The sequence below is a fragment of the Alligator sinensis genome, unplaced genomic scaffold (assembly GCF_000455745.1).
Source record: "Alligator sinensis unplaced genomic scaffold, ASM45574v1 scaffold832_4, whole genome shotgun sequence".
In the NCBI taxonomy this organism is placed as follows: Eukaryota; Metazoa; Chordata; order Crocodylia; family Alligatoridae; genus Alligator; species Alligator sinensis.
In genome coordinates this window covers 678,102-702,883 of record NW_005842329.1, presented here as the reverse complement: position 1 = coordinate 702,883, position 24,782 = coordinate 678,102, and the positions used below count along the sequence as shown (strand labels likewise).

General features: G+C 44.5%; 1 protein-coding gene across 1 annotated transcript in view; it reads right to left on the bottom strand.

Annotated features, from left to right (window-relative positions):
- The window catches only part of CUNH6orf118 (chromosome unknown C6orf118 homolog), a 38,857-nt gene extending 15,484 nt beyond the window's left edge, over positions 1 to 23,373 (bottom strand). Inside the window, exons 1-6 of the mRNA XM_006028601.2 lie at positions 23,204 to 23,373; positions 15,210 to 15,903; positions 12,151 to 12,273; positions 10,912 to 10,971; positions 8,278 to 8,402; positions 6,300 to 6,358 (exon numbers count right to left, since the gene is read on the bottom strand). Of these exons, the coding sequence (XP_006028663.2) occupies positions 6,300 to 6,358; positions 8,278 to 8,402; positions 10,912 to 10,971; positions 12,151 to 12,273; positions 15,210 to 15,903; positions 23,204 to 23,373 (1,231 nt within the window). The remainder of the gene's footprint in view (positions 1 to 6,299; positions 6,359 to 8,277; positions 8,403 to 10,911; positions 10,972 to 12,150; positions 12,274 to 15,209; positions 15,904 to 23,203) is intronic.
- Positions 23,374 to 24,782: the final 1,409 nt, after the last annotated feature.

Sequence of the window (24,782 nt, the reverse complement as noted above, 5' to 3'; positions counted from 1 at the left end):
TGCCACCACCCCCTCTGGGCTGCCCAGCACAAGAGCTCCGGGTGGACAGCAGCAGCCAACAATGCCCAGCATGGCAAGCGGGGAGGTGACAGCTGCTGCCACCAACAGGCAAGCCTGGAGCTGGCATGGAGCCCAGGCTGGGAGCAGGGCCAGGTTACAAGCTAGTGCTGAGCACAGGGAAAAGTGGCCCCTCGCTCACCCTGTGGCCAGCACCCCATGCCGCAGCCACTTGCAGTCCATGTGGGGCTGCCTGTGCCTTCTCTAGACAGCCCTGCGTGGGCTGTGAGCACCTGAAGCAAGGAGCACTGACCATGGGGTGGGAGAGGGGCCGCTTTTCCCCGTGCTCAGCACCAGGTTCTTTCCTGCCAGCGAGCAGGGGGTCAGGGCTATGAGCTGCCCCCGGCCTGTACTGCAGGGCTCGAGGGCACTGGGAGTGAGCAGCCAGCGGCCCGCACCAGTGTCCCAGGGCCAGTGCCAGTGGGGCCCAGAACAGGGTGGCAGGAGCGCAGGGTCCCAGCTGGCAGGGGCTCTATGGAGCCAGGCCAACTCCTCCCTCTCCCTGCTGGTGCAGCCCAGCCCGACTCCACAGACCCCTGCCAGCCTGTGCCATGCTTTGTGACCCACTGGTGCTAGCCCTGGGACATTGGTCCCAAGATGGTGACCAGGGGGTGGGGCACCTGTCAAGGGGCAGGGTTCCCCATGCAGCCCTCAACAGCCTGGCAAAACTGGGTAAGCGGTCCTCTGCCCAAAATAATTGCCCACCCCCACCCCATTCTACACTGTCAAGCAACCAGCAGAAGGCAATATGCGAAACATCTTGTTATCTTCTGCCAGCTTTAGCAGTGGCTTCAGCAGCTGATGCCTTTCCAGGGTGCTCATGCTCTCCTGGCACAGCTGCTGCACCAAACCAGATGAATCCACCAGAAGTATGCAGATATGTCCAGACGCTGCCTTTACCTGTTGTTTGCCACCAGAATTCTGGCTGGCAGAAGAGGTAAGTATAGGCAGTAGGGGTGTGCGAAGCTTCAGTCTCTAATTCAATTCGGCGGAAATTCGGCCCAATATGGTGGCCAAATCTCCAAATCCGAATCAAATCAGGAGAGCCTTTAATCTCTCCGATTGAATCGGAACCCTCCAAACCGATTCAGAGGAATTCGGAGATTCAGACATAGATACAGATTTAAATGTTTTTTCTACATACCTCAAGGTAGCAGGCAGCTCGTGAATGCTGCAAAGCTGCGGCAGATGGAGTGTCCCACAGGAGCACAGGAAGCTCCCCAGTGTGCTCAGCAGCAGACTTGGAAGTGGACCAGAAGCATTCTGGTCCACTTCTGGGTCTGCTGGGGAGTGCGCCAGGGGCCCTCCCACACTCCTGTGGGACGCTTCATCCACCCCAGCATTGCAGCATTCATGAGCCGCCTGCTACCTTGAGGTATGTAGAAAAAACATTTAAATATGTATCTGTGGCCAAATCACTGATTCTCTGAACCCACATTGAATCTTCAGATTTGGATTTGGCTGAATCAAATCAAGGACAGTGATCCGAATCAACTAATTGAATCACTGTCCCCAATTTGGGCCAAATCTGAATCAAATACGGCCTGTTTCGCACACCACTATAGGCAAGTTAGTCTCTCTAGGCCTTATTTTTTCCATCCATCAAATGGGAATTAGTAACACTGCCTTTGTAAGAGCTGTTATTAGAGCTGGGTGTGTGACTGAGTAAATGAGTGAGTGAGAGAGAGAGTGAGAGAGACAGCGTGACAAAGACCATAAAAGTGCCATACTTAGTCATACCAGTAATCCACCTAGCCTAGTATTCTGTCTCCAACAGTGGCAAGTCACTGTAGATACTGTAAAGGGAAAGTACATGAATGAGCCATGTCTCAAGTAAACCAACCCTGTCACCCTCCTTGGCATTACTGATTTAGGAATGTCAGCGGATGCATCCCTGATTGTTGTATTTAATACCTTCCAACAGAGCTGTCATCCATGAATCTGTCTAGTCTTATTTTAAACCTATTTACATATACAACCTCCTGTGGCAATGAATTCCATAAGTAAACTGCACACTGGCTGCATCTACACGTGCAATTAACACATAGCAATAAACTGTGGCACAGTTTGCACTAGAGTTTATTGCTCCCGGGCACAGTGTTTCCATGTGTGCCCACAACCACAGCACTCTAAGCTGGGATAAAGCAGCCCTGGCTGGCTGTGGGGGCCTGGGGATTCATCCTGCCAACCTGGGGTTTCTCTATCCTGGCTCAACGCACTATTGAGGGGCTGGCTGGGGTACATAGGTGCTACAGTGCAGGGACAGCCAACAGGCTGCCCCCTGCACTGTAGCACCCTCATGCCCCAGCCAGCCCCTGTCACCATCTACATGTGTGTTTTGGTGCATGTAACTACTCTGCTGTAGGATAGTACTTGTCCCAGACAGCACTATCCTACAGCGGAGTTAATTAATTTACTGCACCCTAATATGGGCACATGTGTACCCGGTGATGCTTTAATGCAGAGCTAATTAGTCAGCTCCATACTAAAGTGCACATATAGATGCACCCACTGTGTAAAATCTGCCTCCTGCTAAATTCAGTGGGTGTCCCCTAGTTCTTGTATCCTGGAGTTTGGTATATAACAGTTCCCTACTCACTTTATCCACTCTCCTCATGATTTTAAAGACTTCTATTATATCCCCTCTCAGCCTTCTCCTTTCCACACTGAAAAGTTCTAGCCTTCAGTCTTTCCTGAGATACAGCAGAAGAGTGAGTATGTTATTTGCTGGGAAAAAATGCAGTTTTAGGGGGACCAAAACAGTTCAGAAATTAGGATAAAATTCAGTTAATGGTTTTGGCCAAAAAAGTATAAGATATTTAGGAAAAGTCTAAGTGTTTTGACATCTTCAAAATAAAATGTTTTGAAATGAAAAATTGAAGGGGTTAAAGTGGAGTTAAACAATCAAGAACATTTCATTCAACCTGAATTTTTCCTATTTCTTCTGTGGGATAAAACAACGAAAAAAAAGAATCATTTGGGAGCAACTCAATATGAAGTGTTTTCATTTGAACAGTAAGCCCCGCTCCCCTCCACCCCCCAGTCAATTATTCACAGTTCTGTTTTATTATGGGTTTGTACAGTTCCTTGCACATCTTGGCCTCAATCTCATGCCTGGGGCCCTCTCAGCACAACTGTAATAAAAGAGAAGGGGAGAATAAAAACAGTACTTGACTCCTGCTGACTTTGTTTTCATTCCAATTCACCTGAAGCTTCCCATACATGCAGTTAAGAAGGTGGGAAAGGGAAGATTAAGGATAACTGGATGAGTATCTTTAAGTTGTAACCCTTTTAAACAAAGTATAAGCACTTCTTTTTAAAAAGGCTTCTAACTCATTTTGTGCAACTCCGTTTTTCAGAAATGTCTCAGCCTTGAAACTTGAGATTGTTTTATCCATTAGCCCTGCAGCATGTCTAGAGCCAAAGATTATTGCTCTACTGGGTTAGCTGAAAGGCTTTGGAATTCAAAGCCTGTACCAGGCTGCAAAAACAACATAGCAGGGCAACTGCATTCCTAGCATATATTTTATGAAGTAAATGGAGCTACATCAGAGAGGAATTTGAGCCACTTTATTTCCTGAGGGATGAAAAAGCAGAAGTATGTTTGATTATACAACACCTTTCATGCAAAAAGCTTGTTCAGAAGAGTGAGTTTATGTAGTCATATTAATGGCCAGAATATGGCAATGATAACAGCTCACATACAACCTGGGGTAAAATATTGTTTTCTTTATTGAAGAGGAAAGTGTGGGCCAGAGCAATGTTATCTCTTTGTCTTTCACTGTGCATTGAACTTAGCTGCCTTAGTTATATCAAGGGGAGAGTAGGCAAAAGGCACCTCTACAGAAAACTTCCAGGAAACAGTTTACTTTGTCTATCTATATAATTTCAGTTTACCAATTAATATGTTCTCACCAGGCTATAAGAAGCAGCAATGCTTTGTGTCTGCATTATGTACAAACTTTTAACGAATGCATAAAATATAAATTTACTGTGCAGTAGAGCTGTGTGAAGCTTCGGTCAACAATTCGATTTGGATTCAGAGATTTGGCCCGATTCAGCGGCTGAATCTCCGAATCCAAATCAAACCGGGAGACCCATTAAAAGGTCCAAATTGAATCCAAAGCCTCTGAATTGATTCAGAAAAGATTCGAAGAGATTCAGATCAGCCAGGGAGAGGCAGGCACAGGCAGGCGGCTGCAGGTTCTCCCGCAGCTCCTCCAGCTGTGCCTGCCTCTCCCGGGAAGAAGCCCTCATGGCTGGCCTGCCCCGCCCCATCCCCAGCCCGGCCCCAGCCTCCAGGCCCCCCCCGCCCCAGCCCCCAGGCATTTAAAAAAAAAAAAAAAGATAGATAAAGCCCTGTACTCACCGGTTTTGGCAGCAGTGACTGGAGCCCTCTGAAGGCTCATTGTAGAGCACCCCCCCTCCCATGGTACGGGTGCAGCACGGCTCGGTAGGGCACCATGCACTGTCTAGGAGTTGGGGTAGATCCAGGTATCAGCCAAAGCCTGGGACCACTCAGCCCTACCAGCCCCAGCTCCCAGATAGTCCACGGCACCCCACCGAGCCATGCCGTACCCATGTGATGGGACAGCTGCCGTGCAGGTGCCAAGCAGGGGGAGGGAGAATCCCCCCTCCCCCTCTGCCCCACACTGTGTGGGAGGGCTCTGCCACAAGCCCTCATCAGCCCCAATCATTGCTTCTGCAGCCAGTGAGTGCGGGGCTCTTTTTTTTTTTTTTAAGTGCTGGGAGGCTGGGGCCGGGCGGGGCTGGGCAGAGCAGCCATGGGGGCTCCTCCTGCAGCTCCCCCAACCTGGGGAGAGGCAGGCACAGCTGGAGGAGCTGCGAGAGAGCCTGCAGCTGCCCAGCTGTGCCTGCCTCTCCCCAGCGGATCCAAATCTCCAAATCAGCACCAAAACAGCATCAAATCTCCGATTCTGATTTGGCCAAATCAAATGGGGATAGTGATTCAAGTTACTGAATTGAATCATTATCCTCCAAATCAGCCAAATCCAAATCGAATACTTCCCTATTCACACAGGCCTCTTGTGCAGTCATATTTGACATACTAGATTCTAACCCAAAGACATTTTACAGATTTCAGAAATGTCCCAGCTCACCATAAAATAGTCTGCTTTCCTTTTGGAGACTTCTAGATTTACATATTCTTTTCATTTTGGAAACAGCTAAATGGCCTTGCTTCAAAGCCCACTGAAGTCAAGTGGAAACTGATCAAAGGAAATCATTTTTCACTCAACATGTAACACACTTTGTTGTCATGGTTGAGGCCAATAACTTAGTAAGATTTCAAAGATAGATTGGAGAGTTATATGGATAACAAGTGTATGCAGAGCTATTCTATTTAATGTTAAAATAGGTTTTGGAAGGGTTATAAAACCTGAAGCTGATTGTTTTAATGGACTCTAACTATTTAGAGGTTAGTAGGAGATCTTCATGAAATATTGTCTTATCCTGTATCTGTCAAAAGAGGATTTCTGGAAATTTCCTTTGAGACCTCTAATGCTATCCAGAGGATGCTGAACAAGATGATCTGTGGGTATGACCCAGTATGGCAATTTCTACATTCTTTAATAAATGGAACATCTCCTACTGACTTTTATGGGCATCATATCAGCCACAGAGCAAAAGAAACATAATAAAAATGTTACTCTATTCCATAAGGGGCCCTGTACTCCAGGATGATACCTGGAGAAGAAAGTAAATGAAAGTTAAATGAGGTTGTTTTTTTCTTATTTCTGTTTTCATTGGTGCACATGCACCCCCTGAGATTGGCAGTGCACCCCCTGAAAAAAGTGCCATCGATGTTGCCAGTGGTGCCTGCAGACGGTCACCACTTGCTACCCTACCCCCCCTTGCTGCCATCACCACCGGCAGCATCTGTGGGCAGTCCCCGATCGCTGCTAGCTGCCGCCGATGTTACCAGCAGCATCTGCAGGTGGTCGTTAATTGCCAGTCAGTGCTTGCCACCCCACCCTCCCCACCACCAACACTGCTGCAGCCACCTGCAGGAGCTCCCCACTTGCCACCACCATGGCCCTGCCGCCGCTGCCTGTGGGAGGTCGCCGTGCCCTCACCCCCAGCCTCCGGAGGCACGCATCGTTCATGTCTGTTTTGTTTTGTTTTGTTTTGTTTTGGCTTAAAAGCTACATCGAATTTTCCAGTGCCCTGCATCATACTGTGTTCTGTTTTTTAATGTCAATCAGAACTGGATTATTACTTACCTGCCTTTTCCTCAGGAGTTGGGCTCACCCACAGTTCAATTTCGAGTTCATTTCTGAGTCTAGAATGGAACAAAAGAAAACAATATGTTAGTGTGATGACAGCCATGCTTTCATTACCATACTATGCACTGGAATTGAGATCATGCAGTGCAAGGAAGCCTGAAGTTCTTATTCATGTGAGGATTCATACAGATGGCCATAGGCCAAATTCTGCTCTGAGTGTTAATCCCAGACTTTGCCTCATTATCCCTGCCCTACTAGGAGTATAGTCTTGATGCATTATTTGACTAGACCTTTGTTCCACGAAAAAGGTATCGTGACACTGGCAACTTCCTTTCTGAGAAAACAGATTGTTTCTGGCACTGAAGCAATGACATACATCCCAGCAGCATGTGTGGAGGAGCTAGACATGTGACACTTTGTAAAACCAATTACGTGAGCAATTAGTTTATTGTATACTTCAACCTCCTCACTGACCTTCTGCTTGCTAACTCATCTCTCCTATACTTCTTAAAATTCTAAGTTTCAGGTAGATGCCATTTAAAAAAAATATAATCAGCCTTAGAAATAAATAGTTCATTCTTCTCACCCTACAAAGAGAATTCCCCTTCCCTCAAAATTACATGAGACCAAAGTTCAAGAGAAGCCAAATACTGTTGTATGTACCAGCTATGCCCTATATACCCATTATGCAGCTATAAATAAAAATGTCACAGTTCTAAATTCTGATAACGAGCACTCCTGCAGGGTTTGAAATGAGAATACCACTAGGATGGAGGCATTCTAAGCATTTATTGAAATACAGGGTTTCTTTTAGCTCTGAAATGTCTCATGGGGATTGACTTCTAGACCGAAAATTGTCACAACATTGGAGTTACATTAGGTCATTTTTTAAAAAGTTTATTATCATTCTCTTGGAACTCTGTTCAGCTGGACTTGTCTTAACGAAAGTACCTTTGCAGATGGAAAAAGAAAAAAGTTTTAGGGTTGCTTTTCTGTAGCATATAAACTAAACACTCTATACAGCAGTATGGTATACAGATCCTACGGTAACCTTCTCAGCCAAATTCATATTGCTAAGACCTTATCTCATATCACTCCATCATGTATCCTCTCTCTGTAGGCACATATACACAATTGTATATTTAGCTACTGTTAATTAGAACCTTATGCTCACCAGCATTTCCTCTATTTTAAATCAGTCTTTACAACACTTCAGTATCTTAACAATTAGAGAATCATAAAAAATATGTTTTGAAAGCATAGTGTAAATGGAGCAAAGTGTACACATGTAATAAACTAAAAAAAACAAAACTTCAAAATAGATTTAAAAGACCTCTTAAGTTATCTTATCCTGACCAACTTGCTCAGATGTAAGAGATAAAAGATGAGTGAGGGAGAAAGTCCATCGGATTAATCAGCAGCTTCTGAATTCTTGAGGTGGGTGGCAGGGAGTGATGGGTAGGAACAGAAAAGTTCAGTGGATATGACTGTTTCGGTGCATATGGGGAGAAAAAAATTAACAGTGTATTCTGTGGGGAGAGGAAAAACAGCTTGTTTCAGATGCATACTTGGAGCATCTACACAGGATGCTACTGCACAGTGGTTACTGCACATTTATTTAGTACTTGTATCATTAAGTACTAAATCAATGCACAGTAACCAGAGTTACTGCTCAGTAGCACTAGCAAACACCTTTTTAGTGATGCTACTGCACAGTAGCGTATTAACACTGTTGGTGCTGTGATATGCTACTGCACAGTATTATTCAGCTACTGCACAGTTAGAATCTCATGGAGATGCACCCAAGGAGAACTCCAGAATAGACCACTGACAAGGGTCCTTGGACATTCAGCACACAATCAGACACTCTCAGTAATGTGAGGTATGAACGCTTCCATTTACTTTTGCCCCTCAATGCACACAAGCTATTAGAGGTAGATCCAATATAGAAGTGTATTACACTTATAGTACTTACTCTTCATTTCTCTCCAGAGCACTTTTGCTTTTCTTCATAAGAAATTGTACATCTCTCCTGGTCTGTTCTATTTCTTGCCTCTTTGTGGCTCTTTTTTCCATACCTCTTGCCTGAGCCAACAAAGTCTGTGAGATTACATAGACAAGAGTGAAATAGGAGGACATGAACTTTTATAACAGGCAGAAGCAAAAAGCATTCAAAAACGTGTATGTGCTTTTCCCCTTCACGGGACAAGCAAGGCCTGGCCTCTTTTTCTTAATCATTTTTAGGTGAAAATCAATCCTGATGGAAGTTTCTAAATGAGGCACTTCACGGGGAAGTGTTAACATTTCCAGTTATGAATCAGAAAAAACTGCTGAACAAGCACCACAATAACCACAGAACTCATTCTAATTCCACGGGGGTTTCAAAAGAGTAGAGGAAAGACTGGTACCAGCACAAGGAAGGACTGACAGCTGTACACATTTCACCCTGCTAACTGAAAAGAACACCACCCAGCTGAAGGCTTGGTTGTGTGGGACATAATTAGGGTGACCCTAAGGGAAACCAGGACATCTGGGATACTGCCCGCCCCACCACCCCCCTCAAGTCTGCGGTGCTGCTGCAGGCAATGGCAAAGGACAGTGGGCAGGGGCACAAGTGCAGTCCAGCAGGGAAGTGGACCTGCCTGATGCACCATGTCACTCAACCTCCCCACTGAACTGCACCCTACAAGCCTGCAATTCTGAGATGCTCATTTTAATTTTCACCAAGCTGCCCAAGACCAGCCTTTAAAACCCAGAACTGTCCTGGGCAACCTGGAACATATGGTCACCCTAGACATAATTCCTTAGATGCTTTGCCACTGCATAGTGTATTGGTGGTGTGAGACAAGGTACAATTTTACTTCTGTCCATGGTGCCAGGTTCACCATTACCTTCCACTGTGATCTCAGCAGATCAGATGTAGTACAAAGCAACACCACAACTCAGTCCAGAAAGCCATTAAGGACAGGAGAGGATGTCCAGGGGTAAAATCCTTATCCCATTGAAATAAATGACAAAATGTCCAGCAGAGATAGGATTTTCATCCATGGAATTAAAAAAAAAATCATAAATGTAAAATAAACCTCTAAAAATCAGCACAAACTAGCTACAGACTTAACATTTGCTGAGGGAGAAGCTGGGCAATTGTTGACTCCTTTCTATGCTCATTTTGGAACTTTCTGACATGCTACCTCCTTCCCCGTCTGCTAGGAGTAAGATGTGGCTGGTACAAAAGTTGGTGGAGGTACAGGAAACCCTCACTATTTATGGGTTCGTCATTTGCGGTTTCAGATATTCACGAATGCCGAACCCGCTTCTTAAATACACTTAAAGAAGCTCCTTGGGAGCTCTGTGCTTGCTGTCTTTGGGCTCCTGCCACTGCTGCCATGCTCTGCCACTGCTGATGCCAGAGTAGCCGTGCCCCCCCAGCCACCAGGGGCACTGCATTCATGAATGCAGGATTCACCATTTGCAGGGGATTTGGATTTCACCATTCACGGGGGATATGAGAATGTATCCCCCACAAATGGTGAGGGTTGCCTGTACTTAAATCAGCTTTATGCTAATAGAGTTCCTCTATACAAGAGGAATTCTCCTCCTGCTTTAAGGCTATGCAGCACAATTTGGCCTTACTAGACAGAAGAGTCTGGCTTGGAATATTTACATGGCCCTATGTAACTTCCAGTACAAACACTGAAGTTAACATTTAGATGTTGTGCTTGCTTCAAAAGCCACTGAAGGGGACCTTTCCTTACTTTAACTTCCCTGCTTTTTGTGCCTTAAATATATCATTTTCAAAACATTCCTGTACAGAGCTTCCAAACTGCAGCTTGACAGATATTCAGAATCTTTTCCCTACCATTTGTGAAGGTGATTCTGTATGAAGAGGATGTATGCTCACCAGGACCTGGAGTGAAACCACTTAACCATTTCACAGAGACTACCAATACAAATTAGATGGTGCAGATCCTCACTCACTACCAACTGGGACAGATTCAGACCAGTGAGTTAGTGATAAATAACTCAGAATTTAAATTACAAATGCCACTGAGGCATTCAGTCAGTTCAAATTCCCTTCCCTGACTAAAAAAGAAAATGGAACATATATTAATACAAGACAAACACTCTTCAGTATTAACTTAATAGCTATAGTCCCCAGGAATGTATATATGTAATACACTGTGTATAATATAAAGGTAGTGTGTGAGTGAACAGCTTCAGCATATTCAGCTCATGCTATTTTTGATCAACTCTTGTGTTTGTGCCTAAAAATCTATCATCTCAATTTCCATTGCTACTGGTTCTGTAGCCAAAGCTTGTGTAAGTAATAAAGTATAGGGCAAACATTAGATCTTCATATAAAAAATAAGCACAAATCGTTGTTAGAGGTTCAAAATGTGGTTATATCATTAGAACTAAATAATCAAGGACTGTACATTTCCAAGTAACTTACATTTCTGTAACATTACAAATGGTGAGAGCACACATGTAATCGAAGGAAACTTCCATGCTGGGCACAAGTGAAAAATGACTATTTTTCAAACTTTGAGTCCAAGATACAGTGCCTTGGTGACCTAACTAAGAATTACTACTGACACATGACTATTACCTTGTATTGTGTTGCAGGCAGTGAGTCCAGAAGTATTGCCATGTACAGCTCATATACATTCTAAACAAATAAAGAGGAAATAGGGGATGTCAGCAAACACTCACCACATGGTTTGGTTCAGAGATGACAAAGCCTGGCTTTACTTCATCACCAGAAAATGTGGTCTACAAGCTCAAGATCATTTTCTGCTCTTGTGCATATTTATTTGATTTATATGCCATCCTTCCCCCAAAAAAGGCTCAGAACAGCTTTTAGTAATAGACAGAACAAGATATAAAAGCAACTAGAATAAAATAGGATAACCAAAAGCTCCCTAAACAGCATCCCAGCCTAGCCTTGCTTGCTAAATTATTTCCCAAATAGGAAAGTGTTGCAGTGCTTTAGGAGGATGTCCAAGCTCAGGCTCTGGCAGGTGTCAAGGGAGAGGGTGCTCCAAAGCTGAGAAGAGACTATACTGAGCCCAGGGCATTCTGCTACCACCGCTGTCATCCCTATCACTATCCATCCACCCCATTCATCATCAGTTCCTCATCTCCCTGCCAGTGCTCCAGGATCTTATTCTATTTTCTGCCTTCTGCCAGCTACTGGGAAGCAGAAGTGCATTTACTGGTCATGTCTACACATGCAACTAAAGCAAAGCAATAAACTCTGGAGCTTACAGCTCTGGACCTTATTGCTCCAGAGTTTATTGCTCCCAGGCATGTCATTTGAACATGCGCTCAGGACCGCAGCATGTTGAGCCAAGTTGGAGCAACTCTGGCAAGCAGGGAGCTTGGGGGATCAGCCTACCAGCCCAGAGCTGCTCTGACCTGGCTCAATGTGCTTTGAAGGGGCTAGCTGGGGCATGAGGGTGCTTCAGTGCTGGGCTAGCCAGCAAGCAGCCCCTGAACTGAAGGATCCTCATGCCTCAGCCAGCCAGGGCAGCATCTACATGTGCACTGCTGCACACAAAAAACTCCACAGCAGGCTTGTATTTACAAGTACTACCCTGCTATGGAGTTTATTAGTTTCCTGTGCCCCAATAGGGGCACACATGTAGACACCGAGATCTTTACTGTGGAGCAAATTAGTCAGCTCCTCAGGAAACATCTTGTGTTGATACACCCACCCACTGTGTCCAGAACAGAACATGAAACTCAATTTTCTTCACAGTACTTTTAGATTCTGCTCCACATTAGAGTCTCTATCACAAATGTCCAGCCTAGATCATGCTGTGATAACCCCCAAGAGGTCTCTTACCTTAACTTCCTTCAAAATATCACCAAATATCAAAGAGCTGTTGCAAATATCCTCAAACACATCCCTGAAGACTTTCAGGTATTTGAAATGGGGCCAATCGCAATCACAGATTTGCTGGAGATCCTATAGGAAAACAGGATTGAGAACTACAGCATACATGTGTTGGATGTTGTCATAGACAATCTAGGATTTTGAAAAGGAAGGGGTGCAGGGACTGTAATTTATGCTATAGGGGTGGCTGTGAACCTGCTCCCAGAGCTGCCTTTCCCTGCCTCCCCCCCTGCCAATCCTTCCACAGTGAATAGACAAGCAGCCTGGGAATTTTTGGAGTCCCTGAAGCAGGTATGAATTCCCCTGCTCATACCACCCCCTCCCTCCAGCACTCAGTAGCACCTCCCCTTCTGTCCCCTCTCCAGCAGGGTTTGCCCAGGGCACCCACCTGCCACCACTACCTGACCCAGGGGTGACCAGAGCCTCAGAGCTGCTCCTAACCCACTCCAGCCAAGGGCTGCAGGCAGCAGATGCGCAAGGTGTTGGGTTCAGAGGGTCAGCTGGGGACAGTGGCACAGTAGATGGGCTCCCCCTTCCTGTGCCTTCTCCTTGCCCATATGGGACATATAGGGGCACAGCTGGTGTGCCACAGCTGCCTAGGCTCCACAGAGGACTCCGGCATTTGGGGGCAGCAGGGAACCAAAGCTATCATCTTGTACAGCTACACAGGTCCACCCCTGGATGTAGTTGCCACCTGGTTCTAGATGGCACAGGTCAAAAACAGTGATATCAGTCCACAAAAGTACTCACAGGGCACGTCTACATGTGCACATTTGCTGCACAGGAACTAAAATTACTGTGCAGTAACCGAAAATTACTGTGCAGTACAGGAACATGTCTACACATGCATGCCCATAGTGCACAGTGAATATGACAATTTACGGCAACTTGAGTGTAAGTTTGACACCTGCATCATGGAGGTATCAAATTTACACCCAATTGCATCTTCATCACCATCCAAATATCTACGTGACTTCAACAAATCTAACCAATTCACAGGTTCTGAGAATCTAGCCCTAAGAATCCCTCGTTTCATTCCTTACAGAAAACTGGTAGCCCGGGGAGTGGGAAAAATAAGGTAGTCATTGCCAAGGAATATAACCTTTATAAGGGTATATTTTGTGACTGTTGACATAGATAGCCCTTCCAAATCTTACATGTTAGGGTTGGAAAAAGATCTAGCAGGTCATCTACTCCATCCTCTCCTCCTTACTTATAGCTTATTTCTTCTCATCCATATTCAGATGATAACATGATACATATACACCTCATAAATAAAGTTTTAAAGGAAAAAATTTCAGATGTGATCAAAGACCAAAGTTTGTTTGTACAGCTGGCTAGCATACACTTCATTACAGCTAAAGCAAGGTTTTTGAAAAAATAAAGGTGCAAAAAGGAATTGACTTTGTTCTGGGACTTGTTTTTTGTTGTTTTTTGGGGTTTTGTTTTTGTTTTGGGGGGGTGGTTACATTTTTCATAGAATTGTACATAGAAAAGTAGGTCTGGTAGGATCATCCCAGTTGAAATCATCCCATGCAAGTGCTTGTCTAACTTATTCCTAAAACTCCACAAACAAAGTTGTTACACAGCTTGCTCAAGGATATTAAGAATGCTCTAATCTACCACATGTAAAGCAGAGAGAAATATTAGCATTTTTAATGCAAAATGTATTTTAACGGATTAATTGTGGTTTTATTGCCATGGGAAGAGTTATTATTGCCTTTATACTATGAATAACCTGTAAGCCCTTCATTTCAAATGATGACAAACCTCTTTTAGTCACAGCTGTGCCCAATTCACAATGATGTAATGTCTCTGATTTATTCTGTTGACAATGTGACCACCTTTTCCTGCCAGTAAATTTATTTTTAATGCAACTGATATAATAGAGTTTCAGGCAAGGTTGGCATTCAGAATAAGGCATCAATACTATTTCTAGGCATCTTAAAGTAATGTCAGGCCTATCTATAATCAGGCAGCTACTAGAAAGCTAGTATTCATTCCTTTCCATACTGCTCTCTTACCTCAGCCTCGTGACCCGTGTGGATAAAACTGGAGGAAAAAGCAACTCAGAATCAATGCATCAATGGTCAGAAACAACTAAGCAGTATGAAGTCCCACTGAACCATCGCTAGAATACTCTATCAGTAGGGGACTTTCCTTAGAAACCTCTGAAACCTCTTACCCGAACATTAAGTAATTAGTGTTGGCAGACTTGTGTGTAACAAAGCAAACAGGAATGTATTTGGTAGCCATGTTGGTCTGAGAGAGAGCAAACAAAATTCTGTACTGCAGCAGAGAATCTGTGCTTCATTCTCAGATCTACACAGAAATAGGACATGTTTAATCAAAGCCTATTTTGGAGAGGGGGACAACCTGCACTGAAGTCCGGATGCAAGCCGGCTGGCCATATCACCAACCAAACTTTCTTCCTCTTCAAGCTGAGTTACAGTGCCCAGCTGCAGTCATCCAGTGCACAAGTTCCACAGCTATAGCCCAGAGCAAATCATAGTAAGCAATCAATTTGTCAGCCACTAATCTCAGACACAACAGCATGAACTGAAGAGCAATACCACTCTCAGCCAACACGTAAGGCTCCAAAGAAAGATCCCATGTCATTCATGGTCAAATAGATAGATACTTCCAGGTCATTAACCTATGGCTGCTTCATGGCCAACAACACATTTGTCCTCCTTGCCCATCATGGCAAGGATCAAGGGACGCTACTCCCTGGAAAAATGACTCTCTCACATGCTGATTGCCACATATTTCCCTGCCAGAGCAGTATTAACTAGGCATTAGCACTGAAAAACAATTCTAATTGGTTGCCCCAGTAAGAACCAAGAGGTCCTTTCCAGCTTTAATTTCTATTAATTGAATATCTTAATTTCTCTCCCTGGAGATAAAGTATGGCTGTCTCATCACAATGATGCGATTTGTCGTCGCTCACGCTGGGGACTTTTTCCCCACTTCTCTGGTAATTGGGTAATTGAGACACTTTTCCTTACCTTAGCCAACTTCCTTTCATGCTGCTCTGATGCTTTGCTCCCGGTGAAGTCATTCTCTAGCAGATCATGCTTTCCAATAATATCCCTCTGGAAGCGTAGAAACTTGTTAAACTGATCGGTTCTAGTCAGACCCGCCAAGTATGAAGGCATAAACTGGTATTTGTCCTTGGCAACTTCAGCAAAACATTGTCGGCTGTTCTTAACTGGCCTGTGTTTCAGCACCTTCATCTCTGGTACATCTAACTCTTCTTTTTTAAGTGGCAGATGGAGTCTGTTAGTTCCATCCTGTATTTTGTTTTTAATATATTTCGAATGCATTTCCAATGGACTGGAAACTAATGAGGCATTTACTGGGACACTGCCCAGGGGTGGCTGAGGGCATCTATAAGTAGAAGAGGCAGATTTGGACCATGCTGAAACCAGTGTGGGGCTGGAGGAGACTTCAGCTGAAGTGTGTTTTATCTTCCTGGCTGTTTCACTTTGGGCTGGCAATAGATTTTTTTTAGTCACAACATGTGTTGTCTTCCTGGCACTGTCCCAGTAGCCTTGTTTTAATTTCCTTTGGGGCTTATAAAGCTTGTCAAGGTTTAAGTGCCCTGATGTGTAAAGTTGAACTTCAGTTCTGTGGGCCTTTTCCACACCATCCAAAAGGTATGCAAGGCTCCTTCCTTGCTTGCTGTCTGCCATGGAAAAACTGACCATTGCAGCACAGATTAGGGTAGAGAGGAAAGAAAGGAAAATAGCTGAGTTTTAGTTTAGAGAAATGTTTAACACAAACCTAACCTGTTCTAGTTTGGTTATAGCATATTGTAAGAAGAGCTGGTCAGACACTTTTTAACTAAATGTTTTTCATCCGAAGATGTTTTTCATCAACTCAAAAATGATTTAAGGGAAATGATAATAAAGGATTTTTTCTGTTTTGAAAGAAAAGGTTTTAAATAGTCTTGAATTTGAAAAAACAAACAAACAGATTTTTCCATCATGTTTAACTGAAAAAAAAATCATTTTTAGTTCAAAGAGACCATTTTCTGAAATGAACTTATAGTGAAGAGTAACACATGCACACACACACACATCCACAACTTTTTTATTTGTAATATATATTATAAAAATGTTAAATTATATATATATATATGTATACAACCATCCAAATCATAATGGAATATTTCAAAATTCTGGAGACAGAGTATTTAGATGAATCCAAACCATTTTTAAAACATTTTTGCTTCCCAAAAATTTCTCATCCTCATTCAGAAGAAAAATGTTTAAAATCTCAAATATTCTCATGGAATAGGAAAACAGTTTTCCAGCAAACTCTTGATTTTAAGTAAAATTAGTACTTTGATTGACAGCCCCAGATAGTCAAACCTGTGAAGCAGGAAATCAGACAGCAGGTGAAGCACCCTCTGCAACATGCCCCCATCAATATGCTGCACAGTTTTGCTTGAGGGCTAAGAGAGTGTATGCCACTCTCTTTTCCCAGTAAATAACTGGTCTCCAACTTAGGAATGCCTACAAACATTTCTGTTGGTAACAAATGGCAGTATTTTATGGGAGTCCAAGAACACATTTCAATCCTAGATTTTAAATTAAAGACTGGGGTTTTTTAATGCAGTTGCCAAAAATAGTGAGACATGGACATTTTGGGAGATGTTTCTGAATTTTTCTTTTCAGGGACAGGATTCTTTTTAACTAGATTTGTTAACACATCTGGCTGTCGTGCACATCCTGACCTTCTAAATCATGGTCTGTTTAATATTAGTTGGATTGGTGAATATGAACAAGTTACCCTGCAGTGAATCTTGTCCTGAAGTAAAAAGAGCTGTACCACATACAGCAACCTCTTGTCTCAGCATGAGGCAGGAATAAACTTAATAATGTTATTCTTGTTCCATTTTTCCAAGAATAATTTTGCCTCAGAGCAAATACCTTTGGACCAGTGCTCACATGCATGTCTCTCTGAACTGAAATGGTTTGGTGGTCCACCAGCTACTTTCCCATACACCTTTGCACTCTCTCACCCAAAGGTCCTCTCTGTTTACCGTGTGGCCTCTTCCACCACAGGTCACAGAGACAAGTGGTCACCCCTTGTTTGAATGCTGGCACGTGGTCACGTCCTTCCTCTTTGAGTGCAGACATTCCAGAGATCAGCACCTTGGGAGCTCACCTGCATTTTATCCCAGTTAACCCTTTGCCCTGGCTGCTTGCTGTTCTTCCCACTGGACCCATGACAAAGTCCTGGAATTTGTCCAGGGCAGGATGCAGTAAGTTTTTGGTAGTGGTGACCACAAACAGTAGGCTTGCAAAGCCTCCTGTCACCAAGGAGATGGCAGTGGGACACCATTCAGTGCTACATCAAGCCTGAAGACTTGATGTCAGGGTTAGAAACTACACCTTCATGAGTGCTAAAGCCACCTGCCCATCCTATACAAGGAATTGGAATCAATTTTGTCAGAGGGCGTCAGCAGTAAGTGCCAACCTGTATCAGAAGCAGGCAATGGACTAGATGCCACAGGGGACATCAGGATAGAGAATGTGAGTAACAATCAACCAGGAGACATTTGCCTCTCAGGAGCCCCACTGACATGCCACACAACTGGACTCAGACATGCCATCCCTGAGTCAGTAGCCAGCCAGCCAGCAGGCTGTCAATACTGTACATGCAGCAATACTGTAGAAGCCAACATCAGCCTTGACAAGAAGAGCAATCATGCTTGCATTTATTTGCATTAGCTGTAAATGGATGCTGAGGTATACAGCTGGTATTTGTGTTTGGGTTGTTTTTTTTAAATCACTAGCACTGGGCATTAGGGTGGATGTGAGTGGATCCTTTCTGAGTTCTGCTCGACTTTCTCTCCACCTACTCAAAATGGTGACTGCTGGCCACGGGTGATGAAACTACCCCTTCCCCAGAACCCCCTGATCAAGCCAGTGAATTACCCACTATCACCATGTTGTGTTGCAAGCACTGGAGCCTGAACTAGCTGTCAACCTTATTCATATTGTAGTGTCCCCCTTACCCTGACATCTCCTCAGCTACGTGCACCAAATTCATACAAGCATTTAAAAAATACATCCTCACAATAGATAGGTGCTTATTCCATGATGAGGCTCAGAATCATAGAAAATGAGGGTTGGAAGGTTGCTCAGGAGGTCATCTAGTCCAACCCCCTACTGAAAGCAAGACCATCCCCAACTAGATCTTTCCTGCCAGGCAACTATATCATTCCAGGCTTGTCTAGTTGTACAACAAAGTATATACTGTATTTTGACTGAGGGCGGTATTCATATGAGACGTTAGTGCAATGCAAGAATCTTGTGTACTGAAAAACCCTATACAGTCATTTTTATGTAAAAAGTTTATCAATATGCTTAGAAAGTCCTTAAGAAAAATAACTGCATCAGCCCTGTATCTGAAAGCCCTAATCAGCGTGCTTTGATAATTTATTTAGGTAGGTAGTAGGGCTCTGCAAAATGGCACCATTCCATTTCAACATTTCAATGGGACAGCATTTCATTTTGAATTTCATTTCAATTTGAAACCGCTGTTCCGTTTCATTTCGTCAAAACAGTTTTGCTGTTTCGACGTTTCGCCCATAGGCTATAATGGGGAAGCTCGAAATAGCCTATAACTTTGTCATTTCTGGCCTGATTTGGATGAAAACTGCCAAAACAGTAGCCCCTTCTGAGGGCATGAAGCCTGCCAAGTATCAAGGAGATAGGTGCACAGGTTTGGGGGAAACTGCACCTCAAGCTGCAGACAAGCAAAACTCATGACGTGTGACAGTGTGTGTGTTAAGGCACAGCAGGGTGAAAGCTGCAGGCTTGCTAGCCCCTGCTGGGGACATGAAGCCTGCCAGCTGTCAAGGAGATAGGTATAGGGGCTTCTGGGTTCTGGGGCCCTGCACCTCTGACTGCTGACAGGCAAAACTCGTGATATGGGTGCTTGTGGGACTATATCTATCTTGGGTTAAAGGGGGGTGAAAACTGCAGGCCTGCTAGGCCCTGCTGTGGCCACGAAGCCTGCCAGCTGTCAAGGAGATAGGTATAGGGGCTTCTGGGTTCTGGGGCCCTGCACCTCTGACTGCTGACAGGCAAAATGCGTGACAAGGGTGGGTGATACTCTGTGTGTGTTAAGGTGAACCCTCACTCAACTGACACCAAGGCAGAAAGCAGGGCAGTTCAAACAATGCTGCCTTTCATGCAGTTTTTCCATCCCTCCCCCAGAGCACTGGGATTGGAAGGGACCTCAGGGAAGGATGACTGTCACTGGCCAGCTGCACAGTCAATAACGAGAGTGGTCCTTCCCCCTCCCTCTCCTCACTTTAGTTTCTGTTTCCCTGCAGGCAAGCCCAGCTTGAGCTTCAAAACTCAAAACGTTTCGAAAATTTTGAAACGCTTTGACTTGCCTCGTTTCATTTCAAGGCTGATTCGAAACTCTCTGTTTCATTTCTATTTTGCTGTTTCAAGCTCAAAATGAGTTGAAACAGCATCAAAACGAAACTGCCGGAAAAACTACGCACAGCCCTCATAGGTAGTTAGTTTTACATTGAGCTGCATGCCAGCATTATCCACAGCACTAGCAGGTAAATTCAAAAGCATGAATTATAAATGGCAAACACTATTAACCCCTCTATATGTCTTTTACTCACTGTAAAATGGCACTGATGAAACAGTGAACTTTGAGCAAGTCCTCAGGGGATATGAAACAAAATTTCAGACACAGAAAATGCACTAGTAGGTCTCTAACATAATAGGGCAGGCTGCTTATCCCAGCACCCAAATAAATGAATCTGTCTTTCCAGTCATGCCATATCTGGAGGTATCATCCTGGTGAAGAACAGCAACGCCCATATAACATGATTCATTTTTGCTATTGCAAATAGGTATTTTTATCACAGAGAGTAGGGACACATCTTCCAACATCAGGCCTGCTCATGGAAGCACCAGTACAACTATCAACCTTCTTTCAGCAAGACCTCCTCCGCCTTCTCCCACATACACCCACCTCCCTAGTTTTGTCCTGGTAAACAGTTAGGGTGGCCATTCATCCGGTTTTAAAGAGGACAGACTGATTTTCTGGTCCACTGTCCTCTATTGATATGAAACTGAACACCTTTATGTCCTCTATTTTTCACTGCTTGGCACTCTCCCCCCTCTGCCCCCCCATCACCAGCACTGCCATGGTCACCTGTGGGAGCTCCCCACTCAGTCCACCCCCACTGCTGACACCACCATGGCTGCCTGCTCATCACCACCGCCACACCCCAACACTGCCACCGCTGCCTGTGGGAGCTCACTGTGCCCCCCAGCCTCAGGAGGCACATGACATTTGTGGTGGTGGGGACAGTTGCACTAAATACAATTGCCCTCTGCTTGAGGTACCTCGATGGCCACCCTATAAACAAGGGCCGGACAATTATTTCGGGTGGAGGGCCGCTTACTGAGTTTTGGCAAGCCATCGAGGGCCATGTGACAGGCAGCTGGGGGCAGATAAATGTTAATTTTCTAAATTTTTTAGGGGCCCCGTGGGCCTCATAGAATGGGCTGGCAAGCTGCATGTGGCCCGCAGGCCGCATTTTGCCCACCCCTGCTATGAACAGTATTAGCACCGTGCAGCCTCCTCAGTGTTACCTCATGCACAACACAGCAGCAAATTTGTTATGTACCTTCTCTTATCCTGCCTGGGAGGTTTAGTTCATTTGCAGGCCAGTAAGCAGAGAGGGAAGTTTGAAAAAGAGAAGCTTCAAATCATCTCCAGGGCTCCCAAAACTGTGGAAAACCTCCAGAGGCAGCATCTCAAGCCTGGGGAGCCAAAAAAGCCTTTGTCTTCAAAGCGAGGGAAATCAAACAATGAACAATAACTGCCTTCAAGGGTCCACATCTGCAAGTTCTAGACCCTGGAAAACCTTGCATTAACTACTGTACAATGTCTGGCATAAACATGAGGATGCAGGGGAAAGAACAAAAGAGAAGATGTACTTGGAGGCTATTAAGGTATTAGTGAAGCATGAGGAGGAGAAATGGAGGGAACTCTGAAACAGAAGACAAAGGGCTGATGGCAGAAAGCTGATGGAGAAAAGGTTCTGTCTGACCTGGGAAATGGTTGTAACAGAGAGGCCAGTACAAATGGACATGGAATATATGATAGATAATGGACATAATGGACAGATTAATGGCACTGCTGAAGAATTTATAAAGATTCCACTCACTGTCCACATTGCCCCCCATTAGCACAGCACAGCAGTCGGCAGGTTTGCTAGCATTAGTTTTGCGACATCAGGAGAGTTCACTGGGAGTCTACTGGGAGCTCCCCAGCGGGGCTGCCCAGCCCTCCAGGGAGAATGGCTCAGAACAGGAACCCAACTCCTCCAATTCACAAGCCACACAAAGGCCTGCTGCTACACAGCACCATCAACTCCCAGGACACTGGGCCAGCCAAGGTTAAGTCTGGTTTTGTTTACTTCAAAGGCAGCATTATTTTCTCCCATCATCCAAACCATCTATGGAATTCACCACAACACTGCCTAGCATGGCCGGGCAGTTATATGGACTATGATGTTTAAGATACAGGTAAAATATCTAAAAGCCATGAAGGCACAGAACACATGCAAAGCAGCCCCTGCCTACGGTCATTAATCACCGGCTAGAGGCTCACAGTGGTTACAATTCAGGCTATTACAGAAAGTCCTCAATGGCTAATGAGCAATAGGCTCAACAAGAGGCCCAGGTGTTTCCTTACCCCAGGTGCTGGATGCTGAATTTGACGGGAGAACCTAGCCCATCATGGCTTGTATGGGAGGAACCTAGTTAGGTGGATTTGCCTGGAATACTAAAGCCTGATCAGAGTCTATGGCCACTCTTATAATATGCATAACTATAGAAAGTGACATACCAAAATACGTTGAAAATACTATTCTGAGTTTTGAAGTCAACTCTTGAGATCTAGAAAATACTCTTCCTTCTTCTGCATTCAACCTGTACGCTGCACATTGCAAGGCTGCTTGGGAAAATTCAGTATGCAATCCAGTAATTAAAGATGGATGGGGTATGGGAGATGAGGGAGCCCTTGCTTCATGTGGTATCCCTAGAACAGTAGTTTTCACTACATCAAAGGGGTCCATGAAAGTTGACTATGGTAACTCAGAAGTATATGAATACCCACTCTTACAATTCAAAGGGGTCCGCACCACCATTTGAAATTTCCGAAGGGGTCCATGCTTCCATTTTAAATTTTTAAGGGGTTCGCAAATGAAAAAAAGGTTAAAAACCACTGCCCTAGAAGGAGTTTTAGGTTATTGAGACCAGATGCTAGGTCCAGCGGCTTGTTCTGGCTCTTGTCTTGGCTGTTAAGGAGAGATTCTGCAGTACAGGATACTGAGGCTATGGGCTAGGCCAGGGAATGAATATGTAGTGTTGAGGTAAGCCTAGCCAGGATCTTCCCCCTCTGCCCCTAGTTGGTCTTGTAGCTCCCATGGATCCCTAGTGCAGTGGAATCTGCTGTTGCTATGGGGTAGTTAGTCCTGGGTCTTTGGAAATGATCAGTGATTTTGGCAGACTGCCAGCATTTTGAGGAAAGAATGAGAAAAAAGGGAGATGATTTTTGACACTTTATGGGTCAGCTAATCTGAATACAATTTCATGGGGGAAACATTCAAGACAAAAAAACAGAGAGAGACTGCTGTTGCCCGAAGGGGACCCCCCTCCCTCAGCCTGCAATCTGAATATCAAGGACTACCTCCAAAACATGGAGTTTCTACAATTTATGAAAGACAAAGTACCAAGGATCCTTTATCACAGAAAGCATTAAGTTACTTAAGTATATAGAGTTTTTTCTACCAGATCTCTCTGTACATGAATAATAGCAAGCGGCAATGTGCAAGAAGGTATACTTTGATAGTCTACAGTAATTGTCCCAAATACTGTATGTTACAAGAGCAATCTAATACAGAGTGTGAGGTTTTACTGAAGAAAGGTTTGCCTTATAAGCTTACCTTAGCCCCTTCAGAGCCTGCTGATTTTGGGAGCTGAGAACTGCCCTCCCAGGTGTCACGAAGCACCTTTTCGGATCTAAGTGCATCAGCAAGCGGGTGAAGAATTGGGGAACATTTTGTTCGATTTGTATTGGTATAAAATAAGTAGTGAGGCACTGGAATTTTTCCATGTAAATAGGTGAGATTTGGGTCCTAAGCCATTTTTTGTGCTTTATATAGCACCAAAGCATGTTTGTCACTTAACAAATAATACAGAAGCATAGCCCTGCTCCCCTTGTTACTTTTCCAGGATGCTACAATACTCTTATATTCCTATAGTAATGCTCTCTTCTCCTCTCCCCCTCTGCCCCCTTAGATACATGGTTGTCATCTCACATGGCCCTGACTGATTTCCAGAAAACAAACCTGCGCGTACAACAGTTTTTAACATTCGTTTGCTATAACCCACTTGTTTGCACAGTCCACCAGCTATGCGGTGCAGCCGAGGCACAAATGGCTTAGCTAGTAACTTACGTCAAAGCTATGCAACCCGCTCAGTCGCTCTGCTTTGTGCGGGGGTAAGCGCTTCCTCGAGGTCGGGGAGTCGTCACGGAAACGGTGCAAACATTCCAAGTTCCGCCCTCTCTTGCTCTTGCTGCCGTGAGGCAACAATGCCGGCCTGCTGCTGGGACAACCTCACACACACAAAGGTGCCAGCAAGTTTCTCTCCTGGCAACCGTGAGGTCATTCAGAGTCTCAAATTGCACAGCAAAAGCAGGTGCTTTTAATGCAGAAGCTGGTGCTCTGGTTTGTCATATGGCTCTTTTTAAATCAGAGAAAAAGTAACCAAACTCTCCAGGAGCTGTTCTAAATGCCAATATAAATCATGGGACTGGAAGGGACCAGAAGAGTCATTAAATCCTATTACGGGTAACCATGTAGTACAATCCAGTGCATGGATTTATCAAACTGCATCTTAAAGGTAGATTAGTTGTTTGCCCCACTGCTCCACCTGGAAGACTATTCCAGGCACCCTCCTAGCCCTAATGGTTAGAAACCTTCTTCTAATTTGCAGCCCTTGTTTAGTCTTGGCCCCATTACACTCATTTGTCTTTTGTGCCAACAACATCCTTGCTTAAATAGCTTTTCTCCTTCCCTGCAATTTATCCCTTCATGTATTTACAGAGAGCAATCCTATTCCCTCTCAGCCTTTGTTTAGCTATGCTGAACAAGCCAAGTTCTTCTAGTCTCCTCTTATAAGACAGGTTCTTCATTCCCTTGATCATCATCACAGCCTTTTTTTTTGCACCTGTTCCAGCTTAAATTAATCTTTGTTCAGCATGGGTAGCCTGAACAGCACACAGGATTCCACCTCAGGTCTCACCAGGGCCTCGTACAGTAGTATTAATACTTCCCTAACTTTACTGCAAACACCTTGCCTGACTGCTTCTAGAATCACATTTGCCTTGTTTCATGACTATGTCACACTGATGGTGCATAGTCATCCCAGCTTTAATCTCTGCCCCATCCTCACTGCACACTAGCGTCATTTCTTCTTTTCTTACTCTCTTTGGGTGCATCCTCATGAGTGGGAATGTAC